Source organism: Lotus japonicus, chromosome 3, assembly GCF_012489685.1.
Source record: "Lotus japonicus ecotype B-129 chromosome 3, LjGifu_v1.2".
Lineage (NCBI taxonomy): Eukaryota > Viridiplantae > Streptophyta > Magnoliopsida > Fabales > Fabaceae > Lotus > Lotus japonicus.
In genome coordinates this window covers 7,787,945-7,815,174 of record NC_080043.1, presented here as the reverse complement: position 1 = coordinate 7,815,174, position 27,230 = coordinate 7,787,945, and the positions used below count along the sequence as shown (strand labels likewise).

Below are 27,230 nucleotides of genomic sequence, written 5' to 3'. Positions count from 1 at the left end.
AGAGCAATCTTCGACTCTTAAGCTAGGTTTTGAGTTGAGTTATGTCTCCTTAATTCTAATATGATATCAGAGTCGATCATAAATCTATTGTTGTGGAGATCTTTCATATTTGGGTCACTCGTTGATGTTCATTCCACATTCTAGATGTCCAGCGTGAGCGCGATGGTGTGTGTATGAAGTCTCACATTGGATATAGATATAACCAAACAAGTGTTTATAAAGGATAGAGCAACCATCAACTCTTGAACTAGTTTTTCGGTTGAGTTTGAACATCCCCAATGCTAGTTCTTAAAGCATCTCCAATGTTAGTTCTTATAACTGAGTTCTTAAGCACTATTTAAGTGGACATGTACTGCCACATGTGCTTAAGCAACTTTTGTAGATTTCGCTTCAATCACGAGTTCTTAGTTCTTAACACTAATCATTTGGTCCCACAATACCACATTATTTATACTCTTTATTGTCACAAAACAATAAAACAAAACTCATAAAGTAATAAAGCAATTTGGATGAAAGAGAAAAAATGTTTTCTCATGCTAAGAACTCATAAAGCAAAGTTGTTTATATAAGAGCATCTCCAATGCTAGGTTCGTAATTCGTAGTTCTTAGCACTATTCATGTGAGTCTGTACTGTCACATGTGCTTAACCAACTCTTTGCAGATTTTGCTCCAACCATGAGTTCTTAGCATTATTCATCTGATCCTACAATACCATTATATTAGTAATATTTTTTATTTTCATATAATTTTGATTTCAATGATAATTCAATACTTAAATTAAATTAGTTGATGAATGAGAGAGAAAAAAAAATTATGCAAAGAACTCAAAAAGTAAAACTCCTTATATAAGATAGGAACTCCACGTCAGCCCCTCCAATGGTTTAGAACTCAGTTCTTAGTTCTTAGCTCATAAATAAGAACGAATAACCTTGCATTGGAGATGCCTTACGAACTAGTTCTTATTTTTAAGAACTAAGAACTCCACGTCAGCCATCTCCAATGCTTAATTACCTGGTTCTTAGTTCTTAACTTAAAAACTCATCTCTAAGAACTAACATTAGAGATGCTCTTGACGTTGCGATCTCAGTCAAGGTGGAAAGAAGGAGACTATTGACGTTGCGATCTTGAGTCTGGCATTGAGCAAAATGAGGATTCGAAACCGGAACACCATTACGTAAACTTGGAGAGGTAGCAGTAGCAAAGGTTTGCTACACAAACTTGACCCGAGATATAACATGTTTTGATAACCACCAACGATATGAAACATGTTTTGATTTTGAAGCAGAGATATAACATGTTTACTCGGAGAATAAAAATTATCAAAATTGACCCGAACCGTGATCATGTGGACCACGGTAACAAAGGGTAGGGACATAGGAGTAGCATCATCAGCCATCCGGAGAGGCGGCGATAGATCAGGATCAACGACGACAGATCATGATTGATAGTGGATCGGGATCGACGACAGGTCGCGATCGGATGATCGGGTGGCGGGTCAGGATCGGAGGATCAAGTGCGACCGATTAGCAAACGCAGATCGATGACGCGGATATCGACGACGGCGGGCTGCGTGAGGCTGTGCAACTGGAATAGAAGACACACGGTTGGGCAGGGTGACATGGGAGGAAAGAACAGTGGCGGCGCTCAACATTGGAGAAGATGACACAAGGTTTGGAAGCTAGGGTTTGAACCGTAACCTGATAACTTGTAAGATGTGATAACTCTCACTACAACTTGTGTGAGGTAGATAGTGTATTATTTATAATAGTAAATTACAGAATATGCTAATGAATATTACATAATATGCTAAGGGATAAAAAAAATGTTGTAGGATATTATGCCTAATTATCTCTTACAGAAATTATTTTAAAAATAAATATTTAAGTGAGCAATAAATTATTATTATTATTATTATTATTATTATTATTATTATTATTATTATTATTATTATTATTATAGTCAAGTTAAGCCGGTTTCAATAAAATTTGAACATCAGAGTAATATAATGACCTATTTTTTACAAATAATTTTTTTTGAGATGAAAACCCCTCATTTTAACATGATGAACCAAAATCACACAATCGCATTAAATGAGTGACTAAAAGTGATATTAAGCATTTTTAAAACAGAAAGCAATTCTAAAAATTGTAAATAATCACAACCTTTGGTCTTTCATCCCACTCCTAGAAGTTTTGGGGTATTCAACTCCATATTAAAGTCTAATTAAACATGATTAGTAATAAAGAAAACTAAATAATAAAAACTTAAATTACATGAATGTATATGTGTGTGTGAGACTGTGAGAGAGATAAGTTTTAGATATCACACATGGTGATGTTATTTAATTTTGATCAATCATGCCTCCATTTTAATGAGAATTGAAAACCCGAGTCTCATCTAGTGTTTCCATTATATATACCTTGCGTTTCCACATTATATATCCATTGCAAAACTATATTTTGGATGTACAGATAACACATTCAAAAAGTATTCAACTCAAGTCATATCTTATACAAGAAAATGAATTGGTTCTCCAAAAAGATAAAGAATGCTTCTTCGTCACAAGAAGGGAAACTGCAGGTATGTTAGTTTTTAATTAAGGACAAATATATTTTGCTCTCATTTAGTGTTCATTTCTTTTAATCAATTTGTGTCAAGTATGCATGAATATGATAATTGTAACATTATACAAGCAATTTTTAAATGATATGAAATAATTCAATTTATGAGATAAGGGAGATATGACTAAATGATGATAAAAGATTTCAATCCATATTGTTAAGGATGTAATTTTTTTCTGGTTAATCAATATTATGTTGTGCTTTAAAAAAAAGATGTAATTTTTTCTTTCATACGTAATTATATTTCCATGTATGTGTGGAATGCTTGTTGAGCTCCTCAACTCCAACTGTTGCATCTTTAATTTTGTTCATTTTTATTTGCTATAGGTTGTCGAGTCATTGAAGATAGTGTTGTCGCTGAAGGAGGATGTGTATGATTTTGAAGATACAATGAATCAAGTCAGAACCTTCTTGGCCCAACAAGAAGAAACCTTATCATCAGGTATATATATTTTATATTTATATATATATTTTTATATATGAAGTATGTTTTGGAGAATTGGAAAATTGATATCTATGAAGTACGATTAAAAAATGATATTGGAAAAACAATGACCATATGCCTAAAATTAAAACAATCATGTTGCAAGTGGTAAGTGGTAAGAGTTAGAGATATATGGGTTGAGGAGGTCTAGAGATCAATCTTTGGAGGATGTAATTTATGAATGTAAAAAGAAAAAGAAAAAAACAGTCCTATATTCACAATCATAACACAAAATATAAGTGAAACAAATTTTTTTTCATTATTGAAAATGAGCCTTTGTTTGGTTTATATTTGTGTTGATTTCAACCAATTAAATTTCTCTCATTTCATATTTTGTCTTTGACACGTAGAATTTATCATTTCAATGGATGCTAACTGAGTTTTGGAGTTTTTTTTGAAAGTGAGTTTTGGAGTTAAATCAAACATATTATCATTAAATTATATAGAAATGTTTTGGAGTTATTATAATTCCTCATAGTGTTTAATTTAATAGAAGTTTGATTAAATTAGTTTTAACAAGTTTGGTTTAATTACATTTTTGGTCCCTGAAATATTACGATTGTGTGATTTGACTCACTGATCTTTAAAACGGGTGATTTGGGTCCTGACATTTTTAATTTGTGAAAATCAAGTCCATCATCAAATTGTCATCCAATTACAATCGCAATATTTCAGGGACGAAAAATGCAATTAAGTTTTTTAACAATGTATACAAATTAGATAAATTTGCAACTCATTCACTTAAAAAGATATAAATAATGCAGAGTAGATGGAAGTAAATAATACGATTAGCCGTTTATATATTTATCCTTTTTTCATGATTAAAATTTATTTATTTGAAAAATCCTAACTCAATATATTTATTAAACATGTCTCAGGAAAAATCGAAATTTGCGAAGGTGAAAAGGATGAGTTTACGACTATAACACTGAAGGGAAAATTTGATCCAATGAAAATATGTCCTGCAATTCTTAAAGGGACGGGAATTGACATGGAAATTAAGTCATTGAAGACAGGATCTTCTTGAAAGCATTTATTTGTAATTTTTATTCCTAAAATAAGTATTTTTAGAGGTAGTTCTCTTAAATCAATATGTCCTTTGAAGCAGAGACTTGGTATTGCTTCTTTTATTATAATTTTAACAAATAATGATATCAAATATATTGATTATTTTTTCCATTATTAATTATTAATAATATTTGGTGCTAAGGCTTCATTAGTTGGGTCTTGAGTCGTTACCTGAAGATGGAGGCTCGTATTCCTATATTGTTGTCATCATCATAGTTCTACTCATTCATTTTATTAAGACAAAACCCAAAACCTTGCTTTTAATTAACATCTCAATGACAACATACTTTCAAGGTAAAATATAAGTACATAATAAAATTAATCTACTATTTGAGATAGTAAGTTAACTGGGTACCAATTGTATCAGTTAAACTACCAATTAATCTACTATTTGTGTTGCTTGAGAGTCACAAGCTTTATTTATATATATATATATATATATATATATATATGGCTAAATAGCACTTTTGGTCCCCCACGTTTCAAAAATGTGCAATCTTAATCCCCACGTTTAAAAATAGCATAATGGTACCTCAACGTTTAGCTCCGTTAGCAGTCTTGGTCCCTCAGCTAATTTGCCGTTAGAAACTTAACGTTTTTGTTTGACATGGCATTTTTTTCTGATGTGGCATTAAGACTAGGAGAGAGAACCGGTTTTTAATGAGCTCACATGCCCCTCACATGATTATCTCCTTCCCCAAATCTGAAAATCACGAACCCTATTCTCATCTTCTCCCCCAAATTCCAAAATCGCGAACCCTAATTCTCTTCTTCTCCTCCAAATCCCAAAATCGCGAAACCTAACCATGGGAGGATCTTCAGCCACTCCTAATTTCAGGGATTTTGAAGCTGATTCGAGTTGCAGGGTACCTGAATCGCAAAGAAGAAATGAAGGTTATCATGGGTTGTCTGGCTTTCGCGATATTTCATCCAACTCGACTAGTTCTGAGACGAGGCGACGAGTAGTGCTGTGTGATTGTGGTGTTCAAAGTCCATTGGTGACAACATGGACTGGGGTCAATCGTGGAAGGAGGTTTTATGGTTGTGGGCTGTTTGAGGTTTGTATGGTTAATTGGTTATTGAATCAGTGACTAATTTCTTCTTCCCTGATCTGTATAACTAACTTAAAATTACAGGTGCATCGTAAGAAGGTATGCAACTTCTTCCAATGGCATGATGCTGATGATGACAATTGTAATGCTAGGGAGAAGAAGTTGATTGTTGTCTTAACCAAGAAGAATGAAGAGCTGCAGAAGAAAGAGAGGATCCTAGTTGCCTCTTTGTTCATGTCAATGTTTGTGATCCTTGTGTTGTTGGTAGCTTATGTAAGGAAGTAGAAATACTAGTTTGGGGTTAGATAAGTAAGGGGGGCAGAACATGTATCCTGTAAGTGAATGTACTTGCAGTTAGATGGGAAAAAATCCAAGCAGAAAGTTAATGTACTTCAATTTGATGCAAGAAATGAAATTTCATCAAATATGTTTGGCCAATATGTTTCTATTAAGATCAATGTTATGCAATTAAGTCTGTGGTTAAATGTATCCAAAAAATAACTTCACCTCAAAAAATAACTTGACCTCAAAAACTAATAAACTGTCACCAACATTTGTCATATATAATCAAAGTCAGCCACCAACAATGCTATATACTGTTCAACAAAGTTGGTCCAAAAACACAACCAGAAACACTACATTATTGGTCTATACCAGAAAGATACATAAATCCTTCCACAGGACAATAGGTTCATTACATGACCATCCAAAACATATATATAAAAACACCATCCACAGGACAATAGGTTCATTACATGACCATCCAAAACACTAATCTGAACACACAATCCAAAACACTACTGAGTGCCACTAATTGCTTCTGCATTCCTCTTTCTTCCTCTCCTCCTTGGTGCATTTGGCTGGGATGTTGTCGCAGTAGGTGCAGGTTGAGAATATGCAGTAGCTATGTGCTGAGGCTGAGAAGATGGAGCAGCAGTTTGTTGAGACTGGAAATTTGCTGGAGGAGTGGGTGCAGGCTGATAATTTGCAGCACCTTGAGCTGAAGATTCCCCTGGTTCAGATTGAGCATTCCTCCTCTGACCTCTAGTTCTAGTCCCCGTACCTTGAGTCCTTCTTTGTTCAGGTTGAAGAACTTGAGTATTTGCCTGTAATCAAATACAATCCACATAAGTAAATTCACAACTTTAACAAAATTTAATTGATAAGCACAATTAAATTCATTACCTGATTGCCTCCTACTGGGATTGTCCTATCAGCTGCAGTTTTACCTTTGCAGGTTCTCTTGTTGTGTCCAGGCTCTCCACACCTTCTACATCTCACAGTGGAACTAATCCTCCTCAGCCTATTAGGGTTCCTAGGCTCATCATTTGCTTTGTTCCTCTGTTTTTTAGGCCTTCCCGGGGCCCTCCTCACATAAGGTGGATTTAGAGGTGCAGCTTCCACTTCTGGCCATAATTTGGGCCCATTGTTTGGGAGGATTATGTGGGAGTAGGTATTCAGAAATGTGTGCCTTCTGAAAAAAATACAAACAAGTTGTTAGTTCTTAACTTTGTTTATCAACATAATGCAGTATTAATTAAGACAAAATTGATAGTTCTTAACCTGTATGCCATGTCCACATAATTCTCTGGAACATGGTGATTATACCACATACAAGCCACAGCATGCACACAGGGAATCCCAGTCAGGTCCCATCTCCTACAAGCGCATGACCTGAGAGCAACATTGACAACATACTTATCCTTGTCCCTCTCAACTTCAAATAGTCCATGTACAGTGTCACCATTCCAGTTAGGTCTCCAGCCTTCTGAATAGTCATTTATTGCATCAAGCTTTTTCTGAATCAGTGGACACAACTGACTATTTCTCCACCTAAGCATTAGATCATTCTGCTTCACAATGCGATTGGTGAGGTAAAATTTGAGCCCCTCAAGCAGAGTAATAATAGGCTTGTCTCTATGCTCCAGGATGGTCCTATTAAATGCCTCACACATGTTGTTAACCTGGACAAGGTGGACAAACTCCTCATCTGCAGTAGGCTTGAACTTAGGATATTTCCTTGAACCTTTTCCTTCATCATCACTTTCTGATGGACTTTCTAAGTCCTCAGAATCACCATCCTCATCTTGAAAGTCCTCATATGTACTGGGCTCCTGGTTACTTGACTCATTCACAGCTTGTGTATATGGCTCAGTAGAATCTTCTGCAAAAGTTGGATCTGGAGTGGCCTCAGGTATATTCAACAGAGACTCTTTAGGAAGCACGCAGAGCCAATCCCAATCTTCTTCATAATCACTGTCATCCATTGAAAAATCAGAGGGTGTGTCTTCATCATCTGGATCAAATTCAGCATCAGAATTATCATCTTCATCACTGAGAACAACCTGATTGGACTTTCTTTTTCCCTTATCTACCCCCTTGTCTTTTTCCACAACATCAACCTGTTCATCATAATTTAATTTACATAACTTACATAAACAACTTAAACATAATTGAAGAACCTGAGGATTATCATAAACATTAACACAGGATCAAGCTATTTTTTCATGACAAGTTAAAGATTATATTAACTTTATTTCAACTTAGACAAAAATTTCATTCATAATTTCATTACCTCAGCCTCCTTGTCTTGCACTAACTCAGCCTCTTTGACTGTCTCAGTCTCCTTCTCTTGAATTACCTCAGCATCAAAGTCTTGAACAACCTCAGGAAGCTTGTCTTGTACTGCCTGAGACTCAGCTTCCTTCACTTGAACAGCCTCAGTTTCTTTGTCTTGCAATACCTCATCATCACTATCAGAATCAACTTGCAACACATCAGGAGTATCTTCAGCACTCTTGTAAGCAATTAGAGGAACAATATCTGCCTCTTCCACTATGTGTTCAACATATAGATCAACTTCAGCTATATCTTTAACATCTTCAATGAATTGTCTAACCTCTTCATCATTGGAAAGTGGACTAAAGCTGACAGAGCCATTACTTTGAACATGCCTATACCACAAACATTTGAACCTGGCATATCCCAGGTATTTTACAATCTTACCCAATTCAATGGATGAAATGAGATCCACATCATACGGATGCCAGACTTCGCAAAGCCCACTTGGATAGGGCATAGTTGGGTCAAATGTCAATTCACCCCCATGATACACACTCATGGTTATCTTATGGGGAGCAGTAGGCCTGCAGAAGAGACAATACAATAGAATACAATAAACTTTGTAAACTTTAGTGGAAGAGGGAATCTCGTGGACCACATGCAAGCACAAAGCAGAGAAAAGGATAGAGAATCTGACTAGGAAAGGCACCTACTTAAATAATATACATCAATGCACTTAAATCCTTCAACAACCATGACTCACAAGATAGAGAAAAGGATAAAATATATACCTGGAAACATAGTTTGCGGGCAAATCTCCATTGAGCCAAAAGTCCAATTTTGAAAACGGAGTTTTCTCTGGGACCATCTTCTCTGGGACCACCGTCTCTGGGACCACCGTCTCTTTTGTCGGAGTTTTCTTCTTTGGCCTTCGAGGGGTCTTCTTCGACACACCTTTTTTGTCGGTCGCCATTTCCTTCCTCTCGATTTTGCCTTCGGACCACCTTCTCACCACCGATGACCTTCTTACCCAGAAACCGTCTTCTCACACTCGCAATCGCAGTTCCTTCACGACCGCCGGGCTTCGTTCCTCTCGATTTGGTCGTCACCGTCGCGATTTGGAACCAAGTTGCAATTGGGAATGGATTAGGTTAGGATAAGACTCACGTGATCCTCACATGTTATGTCTGAATGCCACATCAGAAAAAAAATGCCATGTCAAACAAAAACGTTAAGTTTCTAACGGCAAATTAGCTTAGGGACCAAAACTGCTAACGGAGCTAAACGTTGAGGTACCATTATGCTATTTTTAAACGTGGGGGATTAAGATTGCACATTTTTGAAACGTGGGGGACCAAAAGTGCTATTTAGCCTATATATATTAATTACTTATTGATCTTTGAAAAAAATGTAAATTTCATATTCCAAAAAACTACTCTCTCCGTTCCTTATTAACTGTCCATTTTGAAGAAATTTTTTTGTTACTATATATCTGTCCACTTAGAGTTTCAAGACAACATTAATTGATGTTTTTCCAAGAAATGCCCTTACAAAAACAATAAATGAAGAAAGATAAAATACATTCTAAAGGGTGATATAATAAAACAAATAATACTTTTATGAAAATTAACACAATTAATTGTTTTCCTTAATTTGTGTGAACCTTCTCTTCCTGAACAGATAAATAGGAACGGAGGAAGTATTATTGTTAAATGTGAAAAGTATCAAAGTTAACATATAAAATATAAATTAAGTAATATATATTCACAACATATATAATTACATTTAGTGGGTCCCTCTTAAATGGGTTCCAAGCTAGTTATATTTTAATGAATAATGTTTAGTTTCCCATCTATTTTCACCTCCGCCTCTTTAAAATGTGAAGAGAAGTGAGAAAAATAAGTGATATGATATGTGATGTGACATGAAATGAAGAGAAAGATAGAAAAAAATGAGTGGAAAAAAGATGAAAGAAAAAGTGAGGTGTGAATATATCATTACTCATTGTTTAATCAATTACGATTATACTAAAGCTAAACTAGGGGTGTCAAGACCCGAACTTATAAAGACAGGTCTAGGCTTTTGAGTTAGAGAAACTTTAGATAGTTTTCATTGTGACAAATCTTTTTTCTAGGAACTTATTTGGTGCACGAACAGTATGTTGACAGTTGCCATGTCTTACTCAAGTGCTATGAAGTAAACTCTAGGTTGTAGCTAGAGTTTAGTTTAATTGTAAATAGCTTGGAATAAGAAAACCCTTAAACGGAGTGGTAAAGAAATACAAATTTAAGAGTTAAGGTTATAATATTATGAGGTTGAAGAGTTTATTTGATTAAAAAAAATATTACTGGTTCAGTAGTGCATAAGTAACTCTAGTTGTCATTAAAAGAGTGAATATCATAAATTATGTTTGTAAAAACTTTTTGTGGTTGACAACAACAAACTTTGTTTTAAGTTTCTTATAGCATTACTCTTTTATTAGTTGCAGACTTGCAGCAGATAGACTTGATAAGAAAAAGACATCGTGCGATAGAAAGAAGACAAGGCCAAATAAATGGGCTAGATCGATTTGAAATTAATTAGAGCCAATCTACACCGTCGCTAATTTGACTAGTGATGACATTAACGTTGGTCTAATCGGCGGTGAACAAATATTAATTTGGCCGTCGAATTTACCTGCGCAGACTAAACCGATGTTAATGGACGGTGAGGGCTGAGCTGTGGAGGCCAACACAAATTTTTTATACTAAAACAAACATTTCTTTCTTGTAGTAAACTAAGTTGGTTAAATATTTTATAAAACATAGTAAAAAGCTAAGGATTTATGTTTCCATTTAAGTGAATGTTTATAACGACGCCTCATTGAATGAAATATAGCTTGGTGATCCCTGTCAGTACTTTGGCGTGGAACTTCTTTTATTCTTTGTGGAGCTATTTGATTTTATACTACCATTTGGGATTTTTGCTGCATTGTGTCATGATATCCTTAGCTGAGTGGCATACGAAGATTATTCATACAGAGGGGCTTGCTTGATTGCTTTTGTATTTGGCAAGTTTATTTAGAGTGGGGGTTTTTGATTATCACTGGTTTATGGTAATTTGGGCTGGTTGTATGATCATATGACTTTGTATTTTTAGGTTCCTTGGAGATTAATATTTGATATTAGATCTTTGTACTCTTTTTCCTTGTCTAGGTTTTCCCAAGGGGGGTTTTCCTAAGAAGGTTTTAACGAGTCAAATTTCTTCTATCTTTCTCCTAGGGGTAGCGGGTTTAGTTTAGAAGTTGTTTGGGGGTTAATCTGCTGTATCTCTACTGCTTCTTGCTTCTGTAATTTTTTTCTTTCTACTTGTATTGGGTTGAAGTACCCCTTGTACTTCTATTCAATATATTTTTCATGGCTTATAAAAAAAAAATTGAATGAAATATAGACATGCCTCAATTTTTTAGTTCAGTGAGACAAACATGTAGCTTTGATAAGTTACTAGACCTCCAACAACTTATAAGTTTATTCAATTATTTAATACTTTTTCTTCTACATGGCCTATATCAAGCATGGATTTGGATCTCCTAGAGTTGGGAAAATAAGTGCAAGAGTGCAGTTTCATCTCTCACCCTCCATTGTATTTTTACTTACATTTTATTGCATTCTAAAATATAATCTATGGCTGATAACCTCTGCAGCTGGAAACCAAACTGCAAAGGATCATATGATCCATCAAATCTTGTAATACTGAAGAGGATGGTGATCCATCAAAGCATGTAGTGTGTAAGAGCAGTAGTACCATCCATTCCTTTTTCCTCAAAGTAGGCTGAATAGTCAGCAACTGTGATTCCCCGGTATTTTGGAGGGTTATCCTTTGATAATAGTTCCTTTATAGGTCCATAGAGCTTTGAGGAAGATCTATGACCTGTGGAGAAAAAGCATGCAACAGATATTCTTGGACCAACATGGTTCGCGAGTACTCGATGTTCAACACTCTTGAATCTGTCATTTGTTATAATCTATAATTCAAAGTAAGCAAATAGTTAGCTAGATGGCTTTATCAATTAGTTAATGATCTTCAAACAACAAAAATAAAAACAATCAAGTCTTATCTCATTATGTGAGAGTGAAATTGGCCCCATGCATCACATGGTTGGAATTGAGTCAGATGAATTAAAAACTAAAATATACATATAATTAAGATTAATAGAAAACTTGCCTGTAGAAAATCACCAACATTAACTACCAGAGCCCCAGATTCAGGGGTCACATTAACCCATTCATTCTGATGAAGAACTTGGAGGCCACCAATATGGTCTTGGAGAAGCACTGTGAGAAAGTCAGCATCAGAATGCTTAGTGGTTCCCACTGTCAATTGTGGTTCAGGACAAGCAGGATAATAGTGGCCAAGAGCAACAAGCCCCTCTGCACAACCCATATCTTTCAAATGGCTTGGATTCAGACCCAAAGCTTCTGATAACAACTCAAAAAGTAAAGTTGCTAGATTCATCACGTGTTTTCCATATTCCAGTAGTATATCTCTGCAGGAATATTTCATAGCTTGTCAATCAGAAGATAAAATTGAGGAGGAAATTAATTTCATAGCTTTTTAATTTGTATAAGTAGGCTTGGAGACTTCATCCCTTAATTATTTTCATTTGTTTCACTGGTTTTTTACTTATATCAAGCTGAATTAAGACTTCTTTTACAAGTAGAACGAAGAGAATGCACAGTACCGGGTAGGGCACCGGTAACATGCTGAAGAGGGCAGTAGAGATTCACTCCTTAGTAAGAGCGTCCTCTCCCCCGATGAAAATTGTCTACTTATCAAGATCTTAGTGAACTCAGAGGTATTCGAACCCTCGACCTATAGTAAGGTGAGAGTTACGTTAAACCCAAAATTTGTGGCTAGTTGTGCTGAACAAGTTGACTGAATTTAGATTTTTATCCTATAAATATTGGTACACATACATACATACATACCTGCACACTACAGGCAAATCTTCTGGTTTGGGGGCATCAGGAGCCATGTAACACGTAAAAGTATCCCTCCAATTGAGTGCTGGTGAGCTATAAATATCAAAGTTGCTATTGTAAGTAAAGGATTTAACTTTGTCCCGTGTATAAAATCCTTTGGTGACTTCAGAATCCTGCTCAAAAAACCTTTTCACCCCATTTTTTATCTCCTCAAGAACACTAAGAGGGATCCCATGATTCACAACCTGAAAGAAACCCCATGTTTCAGATGCTTCCCTGAGCTTGTGAACAATTTCTTGGCGCAAAGTTGGATCTTTATCAATACTTGCAAGGTCTATGACTGGAATAACATGGTTGCCTAAATTTGAGGCCTTCTCAAATTTGTCAGGTTGACGATGGAATAAGGTAGGGATTTTCTTGACCCCTGCATCAACAAGCCCTTTCACACCAGCTTTTGTTTCATCAAAGGCTTTTCGTTCACTCAGCATATAGTGAAAGTTAGCCACTTCACTTGTAGCATTGGTTCCCATTTCCCTTCTCTCTAAGGTAGGATTGAAACTAGTAGTGTAAGAGTTTAACAAACAAACTTCACAATTTCTTGATGGCTAGCATTATAGTCTTATAGACAATTATTCTAGCCCACATAGTGCTAGGACATAAGATATGGAAAAAGATAATATTAAATAACATTAGCGGCCTCAAGTGTGGAAATTTTGTCCAAATATGGATTAGATATCCTACTACTATGATTCTATGAATTTGTGAAATTTATGTGGATATTATGGACGATAATATGAACGAGCTCCAACAGTGACAGGGAGCACAATTGTCAAATTTATGTGGATACTGTTGCTTGTTGAAGAAAATGAAAAACTTAAAGATGAGTGAATCTTCACAAGAGGTAACTCAACTTAAATAAATAGTTAATGGTCTAATTTACGGATTAGTTTCTTTCTCTCAAGAGCATGATAACTTAAGAAAGTTGCTTGCTAATAACAAAAGATCATATGATATATAAAACTGGATTAAGGTAAGAGGAACCTAAGTCTAAGACTAAACTTGCATTGTCTGCAGCTCGTACATTGTTAGCTAATTAATGCATTGTCTGTTAAGACATTATCCATTTTTTGTTCAATTTGTTCTTTGACTCACCATGCATCACTTGAGTGATTCCTCAAGGGAAGAGAAATGACCCAAGTCCAATTATGTTCTCTAATTTCACTTACTGGCTTAAAAACGCTCGAGTTACGCTCACATCCTGATGAGCTACAATACAAGTCAAACTCAATACTTTAATAAATACAAGGAGTGCTTCAACCCGAAATTACAAAAGATTAATAACATAACATAGAGAAAAAGAGTAACAATACTACCAGCATCCAGCCACTACTAATAGTGATCAAAAGGGTACCTTGTGCATGCGATCGAATGACTACCTTCAAATCAATGTTTTTTTTTTGCATTAATTATTTGTATTTGGTTTCTGGGGACAAGGACAATTACAAGCATAAGCATGCGAGTCATCCAGAAGTAAACAGTTACCGCCATGATCTTTGTCTCCGCAAGAGCTTTGTCTGCATAATTTTCTGCAAGTGAGTTCATCTGGAGAGTTGGGCTTGCACCTTCCTATATAGTTGAAACTACAGCATTGAAGCTTTGCAACTTTGTTACTAGCCCATGGAACAATATCAATTCCAGTTGGCTCTCCCATTGTTGTCTTGTAACCTGTAGATGAAAATAAAAGTGTAGTAGTTCCACACAAATAACGTAATAATTATAAATTGTAGCTTCATATATGTTTTCTTTTGATTTTGTATTTCATCACTAGTGAAGAGATACATATATAAAGAAAGATCACGACAAAGCAAAAGAGAGATTTAAACAATGGAATATGACCTGTTTAAGAAAAAAAATTGGAAAATGAAATTACCTAATAATAAAATTATGAAGACAATTGTCGCAAAGGGTAGAAGTCTTCCTGCCACAGCCATCTTCAGATTATCTGGTTCTAGGAACTAAAATTATTTCCTTCGTTAGAGTACTGCAAGGTGAATTTCCGATGTACCAAAAAAAAAAAAAAAGTACTGCAAGGTGAGTTGTGACTTGTGACATTTATATAAATTTGATGATCAATTTCCTTTATCGTGCATTAAATGTATATAAAAATTCTAATTAATATTTTTTGTAAATCTTAATGCAGTTAACTAAATTAGCTAAATTTCTTAAGGTGTGTAAAATAATTGCTTGATTTAAATGTATATAAAGTTGGTATTTAATATATTATTAGTTTCCTAAATCTTAGTAGTTATCTAAAAACTATCAAGTATCAATATTGAAAAATCTATATATCTTAGTAAAATATATTTGACAAAGAATTAATAAGTAATTAATTACTCTCATTCCTTATTATAGTCACTTTGTGTGAAAAAATTTGTTTCTAAATATAAGTCATTTTCTAATATTTATGAAGTATTAAGTATATAAATATTTTCAAATTTACCCTCATATGTACAATATGAAAGAGTGGTGAGATTTTGGAATATTAAATTGGAAATAGAAATTCATATGAAACTAAATAAGGATAATTTAGGAAATTTAATAATTTTTTTATAAATTTATTGCTAGGAATAATTTTTTTACAAATTTAATATTTAATAAATCATAGATAAAACTGACTTATGTGTGGAAATAGAGGGTATATGAGTCAAGTTTAAAAATTGAAAACCAAATGCCAAAATGACTTTTTCATAAAATTTTTTTGAAAAATAAATAATAATAAAAGTTAAATTAATGTATATATTTATATTAAAACATTTCGTGATGAAATTGAGTATTTATTTCCTGAGCTTAAATATGCCAAATGCACATAATAATATTTAATATTATATTATATAATTTATTTTTGATTTTTAAATATAAAAATTAGTTCAACATTACTTATTAAGAATTTGTACCAATGAAAATTAATTAAAAATAATAAATTAAGGACAATTGGAAAATATTACCATAGACAAAAAAATTAAACGAATATAGTAAAATTGACTTAAGAAAATAATAATGAATTAATTAATTAGAGTTGATTTTTACGGCCAAGGGAAGAAACTGTTCTTGGTTATCGAGGTTATGGATTCATGGTGGCGGCCATGAAATTAGGGATTTGAAGAGATAATGATGGAGAAAAATAGCAGCTATGAAGATTGGGGGTTGTATCAACAAGAAATTTTTGCTGCTTTTTTATTTTTGATTTTCATGTATTGGACAGGACAGTTTAAATGGATACATTTTTTCTCATTCAAAAGCATGATCAGTCATTTGATTTACATGGTGTTCTTCAGATATTAGCATGCAAAAACATTCATACATACATACATATATAATAGCATCATGTCCAAATCATAATACAAAGCGAATGACTAAAGAAGAATATTAAAATTACTTGGTTGATGTACTGGAACAGCAGCAGCCTTCCCTCAAAAACTTCACAGCAACCTTCTGCTGTTTTGTTCATCTATTTATACCCCTAAATTAGGTCTTCATCTTTAATTGTGTCTTAATTTTTGATTTGATCTGATTCTGTAATTGGCTTGATTCTTGCCATATCTGTACCAACAAATAGAGGATGGTTCAAATAATGACATGTATAGTAACCAACTGAGAAAATGCATTTTAAGTGCGTTACATTCACACCAAAGAGATTTCACCCTGTTACAATTGTCACCTAACAGCTAACACACGTTTTATTTTACAAACACAGCATTATGGCGTGATTGTAGTTAATTAAAGAATTTGATTCAATCAGAAGAATATTGCATCAAAGTGCTTCATTCAGTTTGTTAGACTTCACCTATTGAACTGGCTGTAGGCTGTAACAATATTGCACCATGAATTTATCTTTTGTTGCATGAGCTTTGCAATTCAAAATGCATTGCAGTGGTGGAATAGGCTTTTATTTATTTTTTTCTAATTCTTTGATGCTTGATGGAAACAAAGTTATATGTGTGTCAGTGTGTGTATGCAATTTCTCCTGCCTTATTTTTTATTCGGTTTAACACATGATGCACGCGTGATGCCTCGAACATGAAGAGTTTCTGACTGAGATGAGATTTGTGCAGCCTTGCGATCCGGCGGTTGGTGGGCTTGGAAAGTCCCAGCTTGTTCATGAAGTGGATGCGCTCTGTCAAGCAACCAATTATCCTAAAAGGTTAAGTTATTTGGTAAAGGCCAAATGAATGACTTCATATTATATTCTAACACGCTCGATAATGATATAGGGAAGGTTGCTGATAGGTAATGTCAAAGTCTCATGCATTTTTCACTTCTAGTTCTTTAGGATCCTGACTCCCCAAGATTTTGGGGATGTTGTTTGGTGTGATCAGTTGATTGTAGCTGGCATGTGTGACATTACTTGCCTCTGTACATTTCTATGAATGCTTAAACTTTAAAGAAACAGCTAGCAATTGTGTATCTGTACAAACTTCCATTTGGTTATTAGTATGCTGCTATAGCATAAGTTCAAACATGTGATAGAGCACATTGTAAAGAAGATATAATTTATACTCGATTTCATTGATTGGGGAATGCTTGTGAAAAGTCAGACTCAAAAAAATGTTTTAAGTTAACTATTGTTAGTGCAGGGAGCCTGATCACAAGTGTTGACTGACCTCTAGTGTGATGTGAAGCATGCAATCAATTACATATGTCAAGTGTCAATTATAGTAAGTTTCATGTTTATCGTCCTTGAATCTTCATTATATAAGTGCATATCATCCATTAGAAAACTTCTGGTCATTGAAAGATACAGCATGTGTTACATTTCTAAATTTGGTCCTTCTACTTTAACTTTTGGAATGACTTTCCATGTTCCAATTTAGACACTATTTAGTACACATCTAGAATATAAGATTTAAATTTTAAAACATTTTGGATGAACGTGTGGAAGCACCAATTTGAAGCAAACTATAACCAAATGCAGAACAGCATATTTTCTCCAGAAATGTAAAGTTGTAAACATTAAAATGCTCTTAGCTGCTTCTTTTCCTCGCTCTATTGTGTTTGCATCATGTTGTTGTGTAATGCTCACATTCAAAGGTAAATCCAATGCAGTTTATGCTGAATTCAAGCTACGGTGTGTAGCAGATGAGCAGACCATGAACTGAGTTGCAGGCAGCCTTAGATAAGGCTTGTGGGAGAGGAGGTGCAGCTTGAAAGCAAGATTCAAGAGTACCAAACTTGCTTTTCCCAAACACATTAAAAGATTAAAAGATCATGTTTCTTATACCATCAACAGCTACATTCAGAAGTTCAAGCACAGTGGTGAATAGCTTGGTGAATATTAAAATGGGCTAGTTAATTTAGTATGAATTATAGCTTATTTTTCTGAATTGTACTTCTTGTAAATAGAGTAGTTTCTGGTGGTCTATAACCTCCCAGAGGCTGTAACTTTTATAGCCATACTAGCAATTTGTGGCGAAATAACTACTTTTACCACATACATATGCTGTCATAATTGAATGATTTTTATAACACATCTACAACATGTACGAAATATAAACATACCTTGAAATACAAGTTCAATGTCACAAATATGTATACTTGATAAATTCACTCCTTCCAAGAAGTGTGAATGCCTGCGAATATGCTTTTGGGTATAAATAAGTTCACTGAATTATTTATTTGACATAGACTTTTTTCTTCAACATGCCTATATCAAATCCTGTAATGTGAAAGAGCAGAGGTACCATCCAATCCTTTTTTCACGTAGTAGGCTACATATTCAGCAATTGTAGTTTCTCTGTATTTTGCAGGATTATCCTTTGATAGTAGTTCCTTTATAGGTCCATAGAGCTTAGAGGGTAACCTAAAAGCTGTGCTGAAAAAACATGCAACAGATATTCTTGGACCAGCATGATTTGCTAGTACTTGGTGCTCAACACTCTTGAATCTATCATTTGTTATCAGCTACAATTCAAATTAAGAAAATAGTTAGCTTAATGGCTCATATCTATCAATGATCTTCAAATAACAACAATTAAACAATCAAGTCTTATCTCATTTATGATAGATCAGCCATATGCATCAAATGTGAGGAAATAATAAAAAACTTGCCTGAAGAAAATCACCAACATTAACTACTAGAGCCCCAGGCACAGGGGTAACATCAATCCATTTGTCTTGATAACGAACTTGGAGGCCGCCAATATGGTCCTGGAGAAGCACTGTGAGGAAATCATTATCAGAATGCTTGGTGGTTCCTAGTGTCAATTCTGGTTCAGGACAAGCAGGATAATAGTGGCAAAGAGCATAAAGCCCCTCAAGACAACCCATATCTTTCAGATGGTTTGGATTCAGACCTAAAGCTTCTGAAAACAACTCAAAAAGCAAAGTCCCAAGATTCATTATGTGTTTCCCATATTCCAATAGTATGTCTCTGCAACAATATGAAGTCAGTTAAAAGGAGAAAAAATGAGAAGGAAAATGTTAGAACAACAACATGAATACAAATCAAAGTAGAGAGAAACACACAAAAGCTTGATCACGCAGTTCGGCCAAATTGCCTACATCTACGACGACTATAGAGCAGCTATTGTTCTGTTTATTGTTTCGTTCTAAATATAATAATTAGAGTTTAAGTGTTACAAGCATATATATGGATACTAATGATCGCGGACCACGACCCTTTTGCTCACTTCACTTGACACTGCCTATGACTCATACTCAACAGAAATTAATTAAGACCTTTTTAATTTGTACCTGCATACTTGAGGCAAATCTTCTGGTTTGGGGGGATCGGGAGCCAAGTAACATAGAAAAGTATCCCTCCAATTCAGTGCTGGTGAGCTATAAATATCAAAATTGCTATTGTAAATAAAGGATTTGTATCTTTCTCGTGTATAAAATTCTTTGGTGACTTCAGTGTCCTGCTCATAAAACCTTTGCACCCCATCTTTGATCTCCTCAAGAACACTTAGAGGGATGCCATGATTCACACTCTGAAAGAAACCCCATGTTTCAGATGCTTCCCTAAGCTGGTTAACAACTTCTTGGCGCAGACTTGGATCTTTGTCAATATTTGCAAGGTCTATGACAGGAACAACATGATCACCTGAATTTGAGGCTTGCTCAAATTTGTCATGTTGATGATGGAAAAAGGTTGGGATCTTCTTAACCCCTGCATCAACAAGCCCTTTAACTCCAGCTTTTGTTTCATCAAATGCTTTGCGTTCACTAAAGTCTGGTTTGTTTGCTCCTGCCATTTCATTTGTTGCATTGGTTCCCATTTTCCTTCTGTCTGTAGAGAGTGACCTTGGGCTATAAACTAAGCAAACTTCACAATTTCTAGATGCCAGGCAGAAAGTATATTATTCTAAGCCACATAGATAGTTAGGGAAAAAGATAATGCTCAATAACAATAGCCGGCTCCATGTGTTGAAATACTGTCCATACATGGAGCTAAATTCGTCATATTTATGGTCAATGGGACGGACGACAATGTGAACGAGCTAATATAATGCAGGAAAAATTGTCACAAGCATCTCTTGACTTGCATAATAACAAGTAGGTAGACAGAAGGCTGTCAATGTCATTTTCTTTGTACTTTGAAAATAATAAACTCATCCGAAAACTTATCACGAATTAAATATGTTTAGTCACTCTTACTATATTGTGGATTAGAGATGAATGAAGATGAAGATAGAGGGATTGAAGATTAAAAGGTTTCAGATTTTAAATTGTTTGTTTAAATATGCTTTTCGTGGTGAACTAAAGTGAGATTTTGGTTTTTACTCCTATACTAAAATTTTATAGGTTTTCATCCCTTAACTTGTTGGTGTTATTTGTTTTCAAGCTATGACCACTTTGACCGTTGATTTGGCACGCCGTCATGTAGGCAACAGTTGACGTGTAATGATACGTGTAGGTTTTAGCTGATGTGTCAATTTTTTTTTAATTGGAATTTTTTTATTCAACCAAGGTTAAATCACATAACTTTTTTTACTTTCCCCCAAATCATTTCTAGGGTTCCTCGTGAGATCAGAGGCTAAGAGAGAAAGGGTGATTTTAGAGAGAGAGAAGAGGGAGACGAAACAGAGGAGGAAGTTCTTCGCCTAGATTGAGGAAGGTGATCGAAGCAGTGGACAAAGTTCACTCAGAACAAGTTACTGAAGGTGGTGGGTGTGGATCTAGGGCTCGCTAGGGTTTCAGAAAAGGGGAGCCATTTGACTCCCCATCGTCAGCCACATCGCCATCCTGAGCCTTCGTGACAAGACCCAGGACCTTCAAGCCCCAAAAAATGTTGTAGTATATTTGTACATTTCCTCGTTGTTTACAAATAAGCATTGAAGAATGTCTCATGTTCTACAACGCTTTTAGAAAAAGCACCAGACAATACAACAACGACTCATGTTACGCTTTATTGTTGTAAAATGCAAAAAAAAGTGTTGTAAATAAGTAAATAACTTTTATGGCGTAGTGAGCCACAACACCGATGCTAAGTCAACGCTAAAGGGCTATAAAGTCGGCTTTTGCCTTGTTATTATCGATTTATGTCTGGCACTAATTCGCGTTTTTCTTATAGTGAATGTGCCATAGGAAATGAGCTTGATATTGGGAGAAAAAATTACTGTCATGACTACACGATTTTGGCTGCAAGATTCATTTACTTTTATATATGGAATCCACTACATGAAATATAAACATGCCTCGAATTTCTAGTTCAATGTCACAATAATATAGACTTGATAAATTACTAAACCAACAACGACTTATCAAGTTCATTCAATTATTTATTTGACATAGTCCTCTTCCTTCAACATACCTATATCAAATCTTGTAATGTGTAAGAGCAGTGGTACCATCCAATCCTTTCTTCTCGTAGTAGGCTGAATAGTCAGAAATTGTGGTTTCTCTGTATTTTGGAGGATTATCCTTTGTTAATAGTTCCTTTATAGGACCATAGGGATTTGAGGATAACCGATTACCTGTGCTGAAAAAGCATGCAACAGATATTCTTGGACCAACATGATTTGCCAGTACTTGGTGCTCAACACTCTTGAATCTATCATTTGTTATCAGCTATAATTCAAAGAAGAAAATAGTTAGCTATATGGTTACATCTGTTAATGATCTTGAAATAACTACAATTTAGAAAATCAAGTCCTATCTCATCAAATGTTAGGAAATAATAGAAAACTTGCCTGCAAAAGATCACCAACATTAACTACTAGAGCCCCAGGCACAGGGGTTACATCAATCCATTGATCCTGATAAAGAACTTGGAGGCCACCAATATGGTCCTGGAGAAGCACTGTGAGGAAATCATTGTCAGAATGCTTAGTGGTTCCCACAGTCAATTCTGGTTCAGGACAAGCAGGATAATAGTGGCAAAGAGCAATAAGCCCTTCAGTACAACCCATATCTTTCAAATGGCCAGGATCCAAACCTAAAGCTTCTGAAAACAACTCCAAAAGCAAGGTCCCCAGATTCATCATGTGTTTCCCGTATTCCAGTAGTATATCTCTGCAGCAATATGCAGTCAATCAGAGAACAAAAAAAGTGGAAAAAATTAATTTCAAACCTTTTTCATGTCTCAGTTTGACTTCTATAGTTCATCTTGTATCCTTAATTTGTTTCATTGATTTTTATATATCTGAATAGAGATTTATTATCCTATATATAAATTTTCTTTTTCAGTTCAAAAAACAATTGAGTGAATAGTCAGCATGGTCCTTTAAAGATTTTACAGCTCACGAGTTAGTTCCTAGTAGAAGGAAATATGTTTGAATATCCTTGAATATATAAAACATATGTACGTTGTTCGGAGATTTTCGAATGTATTTCCGGCTTGCGATGACTAATTTCCGAGATGTCAAATCTTTCAGGACCAAGTTGACAATTCATTCAAAACAATTATACATAAACATAACTACATAAGGATGCAAAACCCCTTCTGGATTTCCTGACAAATACAAGACACAGGTTAACAAATATTATAGCATGAGGCTTCAATTACCTATATCATGAAGGAGCATAAGCATTGACACACACATACATAACATACCTGCATACTAGAGGCAAATGTTCTGGTTTGGGAGCATCAGGAGCCAAGTAACACGCAAAAGAGTCCCTCCAATTGAGTGCTGGTGAGCTATAAAGATCAAAATTGCTGTTATAAATAAAGGATTTGAATTTATCCCGTGTATAGAATTCTTTGATGACTTCAGCATCCTGTTCAAAAAACCTTTTCACCCCATTTTTTATCTCCTCAAGAACACTGAGAGGGGTGCCATGATTCACAACCTGAAAGAAACCCCATGTTTCAGATGCTTCCCTAAGCATGTGAACAATATCTTGGCGCAGACTTGGACCCTTATCAATATTTGCAAGGTCTATGACTGGAATAACATGGTTTCCTAAATTTGTGGCCTTATCAAATTTGTCAGGTTGATGATGGAATAAGGTAGGGATTTTCTTAACCCCTGCATCAACAAGGCCTTTCACTCCAGCTTTTGTTTCATCAAATGCTCTGCGTTCACTAAAGTCAGACTTGTTTGCCATTTTCCTCTCCAACCAAACATAGCATAAGAGTTACACAAAGTATATATAGAAACAAACTTCATAATTTATTCTAGCTGGCAAGCATTATAGACAACAATTTTATCCCACATAAAAATTGAGACCTACTAGAAAACGATAATAATAATATCGTTATAATAACATAGGCAATTGTCACACGCATCTCTTAGATAGAAAATTGTCGAGGCTTATATTTTTATGGTTCTAGCAAAATATATGTATATATTCTTAGTCTTCCAACAAAATTTTCCAAGTTTTTTCATTATTTGTATACGTGGTAAATAGAATGTCACATGATCATTGGCAGATGACACCACTTAAGTGATCTGACATATTTACTCTAAGTCAGCACCACTTAGATGAACATGGAATGCATGCTTTCTTAAAAAAAGGAAGCCATCCATACTGTTGTTTTGTTTGGTTTTGGCTTCTATGGACAATAAAATGCTGAATCGTGAGTCATAAATATTTTTCATTGGTATCTGTGACTTAAAACTAAATATTTTTCAATCAAACACTGGAGTTGCAAGAGCATCAGATGAAGCTTTTGAATTCACTTGATTGGTTTGTTTGTTTGTACCTCACTCAATCTCAGGGGTCCATAAAAAATCAAGATCTAGCTCTTGATACCAGTTTCTAGAATTTGAATGTTAAAGACAAAGGAAGCAATTTTATTGAATCATCATTGCAGCTCTTGTACGTTGTACCAGAGCAATAGAAGAAACAGAAAAATAGCTTAAAATTCAATGTAACATTACATCTTAAAAATTAAAATATTATCTATCCTTATTCCAACTCCAAAAATTAGAAAGAAATAGAAACCAACTTAATCTAATAGAAATATTAACAATGTAAAAGAACCATTATGTATCAGAAATTTCCAATCCTGAAATATGGCAAAGGAGAAGTCCCATCAAGGCCTCTTGCCATGGAAAAGGTAACATAATCTTGCACTGTAGTTTCCCTGTACTTTGGAGGATTATCTTCTGATACTAAATCCTTTATAGGACCATAGAGCTTTGTTGATGGCTGAAAACTTGTGCTAAAAAAGGCTGCAACTGATACTCTTGGACCAACATGGTTCGCCACCACTCTATGCTCCACACTCTTGAATTTATCGTTTGTTATAAGCTGTTTCAAAGAAATTTATCATTTTTTACACAACAAAAAAAATTAATTTCAAATGTCAAATACTCAAATACTAGTTTGGTATTCAATTATTTAACAAGAACTGGTTCCAATTCAAAATAGTTTTATTTGACATTTGAGTCCAAGCTCATTGAATACAGCTTATGGAAAGTAAAACTCAACAAATTAAACCATTAATATGAAATACAAAAGTTAAACAAAAACATGGAATGTTACCTGTAGAAGATCACCAATGTTGATTACTAGAGCCCCAGGCACAGGGGATACATCAATCCACCTGTTTTCATAAAGAACTTGGAGGCCACCAATGTGATCTTGTAGAAGCACGGTGATAAAGTCATTATCAGTATGTTTGGTAGCCCCCAAAGTCAATTCTGGTTCTGGACAGGCAGGATAGTAATGGCAAACAGCTACAAGTCCCTCATTGCAACCCATGTCATTCAAATGGTTTGGATTCAGCCCAAGGGCTTCTGATAATAACTCAAACAATACACTTCCCAGTTTCATAACTTGTCTTGTGTATTCCAGCAGTATATCTCTGCAAGCAGAGCAAATAACTTAATGTTGTAGACTCATCTCTTATGCAATTCTGTTCCTAATTATGCACTGATTATTATATTTGCAAAGAATGAATTGACTCTTATGATTTGTTGATCTTCTTTAGCCATACTTTATTCAAAAATTCATTTAATCAATTATTCTCATATAATACATGAGAGTTATTGTCACGTGACTTCGTGATCACATATTGAAGCCCTGGAATCAGCCTTTTGTAAAAAATGCAAGATAAAGTTACGTACATTAGATCCTTAAAGTGAGTCCAACCCTTCCATGGATCTCGCAAATAGTGGGAGCTTTATAGTACCAAGTTTTTCCTTTTAAAGATTCAGATAAGGCCTAACTCTACACCAAAAGCTAATTTAGAGGTAAGGATTGTTCTACATTTTATAATAACCTACTTAGTCATATCTTTTGTCAATGTTAGACCTTAACACACTTGTTGGTGCAATAAACCGATCTAAAATAAACTCTGATATCATCTTAAAATTTAGATTGGACTCAACTTTTCCTAAAAGGTAGATATGAGGTCATGATTGATTTTCCTTTTACAAGGACTTATTTGTTCATACCTTCTATAATGAATCATTACCTCATATCTACCTTTTAAAGAAGAGTTGGGTAATTAAAATTATTTAGAATTGTTGGCTAATTAAAATTAAGATTCAATTTAACATACCTGCACACTGATGGCAAGTCCTCTGGTTTTGGAGGATGAGGAGCCATATAACAGTAAAAGGTATCCCTCCAATTAGCAGCTGGTGAACTATAAAGATCAAAGTTGCTATTGTACACCAAAGGCCTCAAAGCATCACGCGAGTATAGCTCTCTTTTCACCTCAGACTCTTGCTCATAGAACCTAACCACTCCACTCTTTATCTCCTCCAAAATACTCTCTTCTATTCCATGGTTCACAATTTGAAAGAAACCCCATGTCTCAGAAGCTTCTCTGATTTTTTCCACAACCAATTTTCTTCTATTTGGGTCCTCATCAATAGCTGCAAGATCTATGGAAGGAACTGCAAGTAGTTGATTGCTGCCTGAAGCTGAGTTCTTCTCAGAATCAAGATTGGAGTGATGAAATATGCGAGGGATCTTTGTGATGCCAGCATCAACAAGTCCTTTAACACCATCTTTTGTGTCATCAAAAGCTTTGAGCTCACTTGCTCTATCATAGTCATGCTTTGTTGTTGCTGAAAGTGCACCGTTTTCTGAGTCTCCCATTTTAGCCAGAAATTTTTAATCTTTGAATACAAGTTATGTAATATCAGTTGACTGACACTTAATAAATTAATATATGATATTTTTCAGTCCTCGCGACAAGGATAAGTTTTCAATAATTGCAACCATGATGATAAGATTTTGGTGTGCCCAGAAACTGCATGACGAGGACGTGTTGCAAAATGCAAATTAATTGGAACAAGTTGCAGTGTTGCACTTGTACATGCAATGACCGACTGTTGAGAATAAAGTTTCATAAAAAACACTTTAAAATCACCTCTGTCTCATGAGAATTGGAAGTAATAAAATGAGAAAAAAATATATAAGAGAGGTGATATATGGATGTAACACAAAAAAAAAATGGATATAAATAAAAATATGTGGAAATAAGATGAAAAAGTTATGTAAATGAATAATAACTCAATTATTGAAATTATTTTAAAGTTCTAGAAATCTCTATCACAAGTGGAATACTAAGAAAAATCCGGTGTATTGTAATGTTTTAATATAATGAATCATCTAGAATGTACAAAGTTAATTTAATATTATGGACCGTCATAGTTCGGCAGTGAACTAACATCATTTTCAAGCTCACAGAAGTCTTTTCGCATTCATCAATCCATTGAAAGGCTCTGTTCTTCTTTAAGCATTGAAAAAATGGGGCCGCCTTGTCACCCACCTTGCAAAAACCTTGTCAAGACTGTCAGCCTTTGTACCTCTTTTTTTGAGGTTAGAATCTTCATAACGAGAATTGCATTGCACTTGTCAGGATTTACTTTTGTTCCTCTTGAGGTTATTATAAACCCAAGAAATTTGTCACCTTGAATTCCAAATGAACTTTTCTCTAGATTCAATCACATGTTATGCTTTAATTTGGGACACAGAGCATCATTATCCAAGAAACTCATTAGAGTTTTTAATTTAAATTTTGGTAATGCCACGTCATTTAAACCACTTTAATAAACTCTACTCACTTTTTACTCCA

At 34.7% G+C, this 27,230-nt stretch overlaps 5 protein-coding genes across 5 annotated transcripts; 1 reads left to right on the top strand and 4 right to left on the bottom strand.

Moving 5' to 3' along the window:
- Window positions 1–4,979: 4,979 nt before the first annotated feature.
- On the top strand, window positions 4,980–5,510 carry LOC130743527 (uncharacterized). Its single transcript, XM_057595776.1, has 2 exons — window positions 4,980–5,231; window positions 5,310–5,510. The coding sequence occupies exons 1-2, from the start codon at window positions 4,980–4,982 to the stop codon at window positions 5,508–5,510; spliced, it is 453 nt and encodes a 150-aa protein (XP_057451759.1).
- A 293-nt stretch (window positions 5,511–5,803) lies between these two features.
- LOC130743525 (uncharacterized) lies at window positions 5,804–9,203 on the bottom strand. The gene is made up of 5 exons (XM_057595775.1): window positions 8,579–9,203; window positions 7,801–8,371; window positions 6,789–7,627; window positions 6,411–6,699; window positions 5,804–6,331 (listed from the first exon to the last, which is right to left on the bottom strand). Exons 1-5 carry the CDS (start codon window positions 8,758–8,760, stop codon window positions 6,023–6,025), a joined length of 2,190 nt encoding a protein of 729 aa, XP_057451758.1. The 5' UTR covers window positions 8,761–9,203; the 3' UTR covers window positions 5,804–6,022.
- A 2,067-nt stretch (window positions 9,204–11,270) lies between these two features.
- Window positions 11,271–13,461, bottom strand: LOC130747349 (1-aminocyclopropane-1-carboxylate oxidase homolog 12-like). The gene is made up of 3 exons (XM_057600254.1): window positions 12,755–13,461; window positions 11,991–12,312; window positions 11,271–11,790 (listed from the first exon to the last, which is right to left on the bottom strand). Exons 1-3 carry the CDS (start codon window positions 13,276–13,278, stop codon window positions 11,539–11,541), a joined length of 1,098 nt encoding a protein of 365 aa, XP_057456237.1. The 5' UTR covers window positions 13,279–13,461; the 3' UTR covers window positions 11,271–11,538.
- Window positions 13,462–18,243: 4,782 nt separating this feature from the next.
- Window positions 18,244–23,340, bottom strand: LOC130747346 (deacetoxyvindoline 4-hydroxylase-like). The gene is made up of 7 exons (XM_057600252.1): window positions 22,803–23,340; window positions 21,940–22,261; window positions 21,724–21,817; window positions 21,561–21,650; window positions 19,499–20,036; window positions 18,854–19,175; window positions 18,244–18,706 (listed from the first exon to the last, which is right to left on the bottom strand). Exons 1-7 carry the CDS (start codon window positions 23,297–23,299, stop codon window positions 18,455–18,457), a joined length of 2,115 nt encoding a protein of 704 aa, XP_057456235.1. The 5' UTR covers window positions 23,300–23,340; the 3' UTR covers window positions 18,244–18,454.
- Window positions 23,341–23,967: 627 nt separating this feature from the next.
- LOC130747348 (1-aminocyclopropane-1-carboxylate oxidase homolog 3-like) lies at window positions 23,968–26,305 on the bottom strand. Its single transcript, XM_057600253.1, has 3 exons — window positions 25,704–26,305; window positions 24,683–25,004; window positions 23,968–24,448 (listed from the first exon to the last, which is right to left on the bottom strand). The coding sequence occupies exons 1-3, from the start codon at window positions 26,246–26,248 to the stop codon at window positions 24,188–24,190; spliced, it is 1,128 nt and encodes a 375-aa protein (XP_057456236.1). The 5' UTR covers window positions 26,249–26,305; the 3' UTR covers window positions 23,968–24,187.
- Window positions 26,306–27,230: the final 925 nt, after the last annotated feature.

Bases quoted from the DNA above. Each gene is read 5' to 3' on its own strand.
- LOC130743527 (XM_057595776.1), top strand. From the start codon at position 4,980: ATGGGAGGATCTTCAGCCACTCCTAATTTCAGGGATTTTGAAGCTGAT. The intron at 5,232-5,309 runs GTTTGTATGGTT...TTAAAATTACAG, and splicing joins ATGGTTGTGGGCTGTTTGAG to GTGCATCGTAAGAAGGTATG.
- LOC130743525 (XM_057595775.1), bottom strand. From the start codon at position 8,760: ATGGCGACCGACAAAAAAGGTGTGTCGAAGAAGACCCCTCGAAGGCCA. The intron at 8,372-8,578 runs GTATATATTTTA...TCTCTTCTGCAG, and splicing joins CCCGCAAACTATGTTTCCAG to GCCTACTGCTCCCCATAAGA. The intron at 7,628-7,800 runs GTAATGAAATTA...TATGATGAACAG, and splicing joins TGCAAGACAAGGAGGCTGAG to GTTGATGTTGTGGAAAAAGA.
- LOC130747349 (XM_057600254.1), bottom strand. From the start codon at position 13,278: ATGGGAACCAATGCTACAAGTGAAGTGGCTAACTTTCACTATATGCTG. The intron at 12,313-12,754 runs GTATGTATGTAT...ATATTCCTGCAG, and splicing joins GATTTGCCTGTAGTGTGCAG to AGATATACTACTGGAATATG. The intron at 11,791-11,990 runs GCAAGTTTTCTA...TTTGAATTATAG, and splicing joins ATGTTGGTGATTTTCTACAG to ATTATAACAAATGACAGATT.
- LOC130747346 (XM_057600252.1), bottom strand. From the start codon at position 23,299: ATGGCAAACAAGTCTGACTTTAGTGAACGCAGAGCATTTGATGAAACA. The intron at 21,818-21,939 runs GCAAGTTTTCTA...TTTGAATTATAG, and splicing joins ATGTTGGTGATCTTTTGCAG to CTGATAACAAATGATAGATT. The intron at 20,037-21,560 runs GTATGTTGAAGG...CACTCTCTACAG, and splicing joins CATTACAAGATTTGATATAG to ACAGAAGGAAAATGGGAACC.
- LOC130747348 (XM_057600253.1), bottom strand. From the start codon at position 26,248: ATGGGAGACTCAGAAAACGGTGCACTTTCAGCAACAACAAAGCATGAC. The intron at 25,005-25,703 runs GTATGTTAAATT...CTCTGCTTGCAG, and splicing joins GACTTGCCATCAGTGTGCAG to AGATATACTGCTGGAATACA. The intron at 24,449-24,682 runs GTAACATTCCAT...TCTTTGAAACAG, and splicing joins ACATTGGTGATCTTCTACAG to CTTATAACAAACGATAAATT.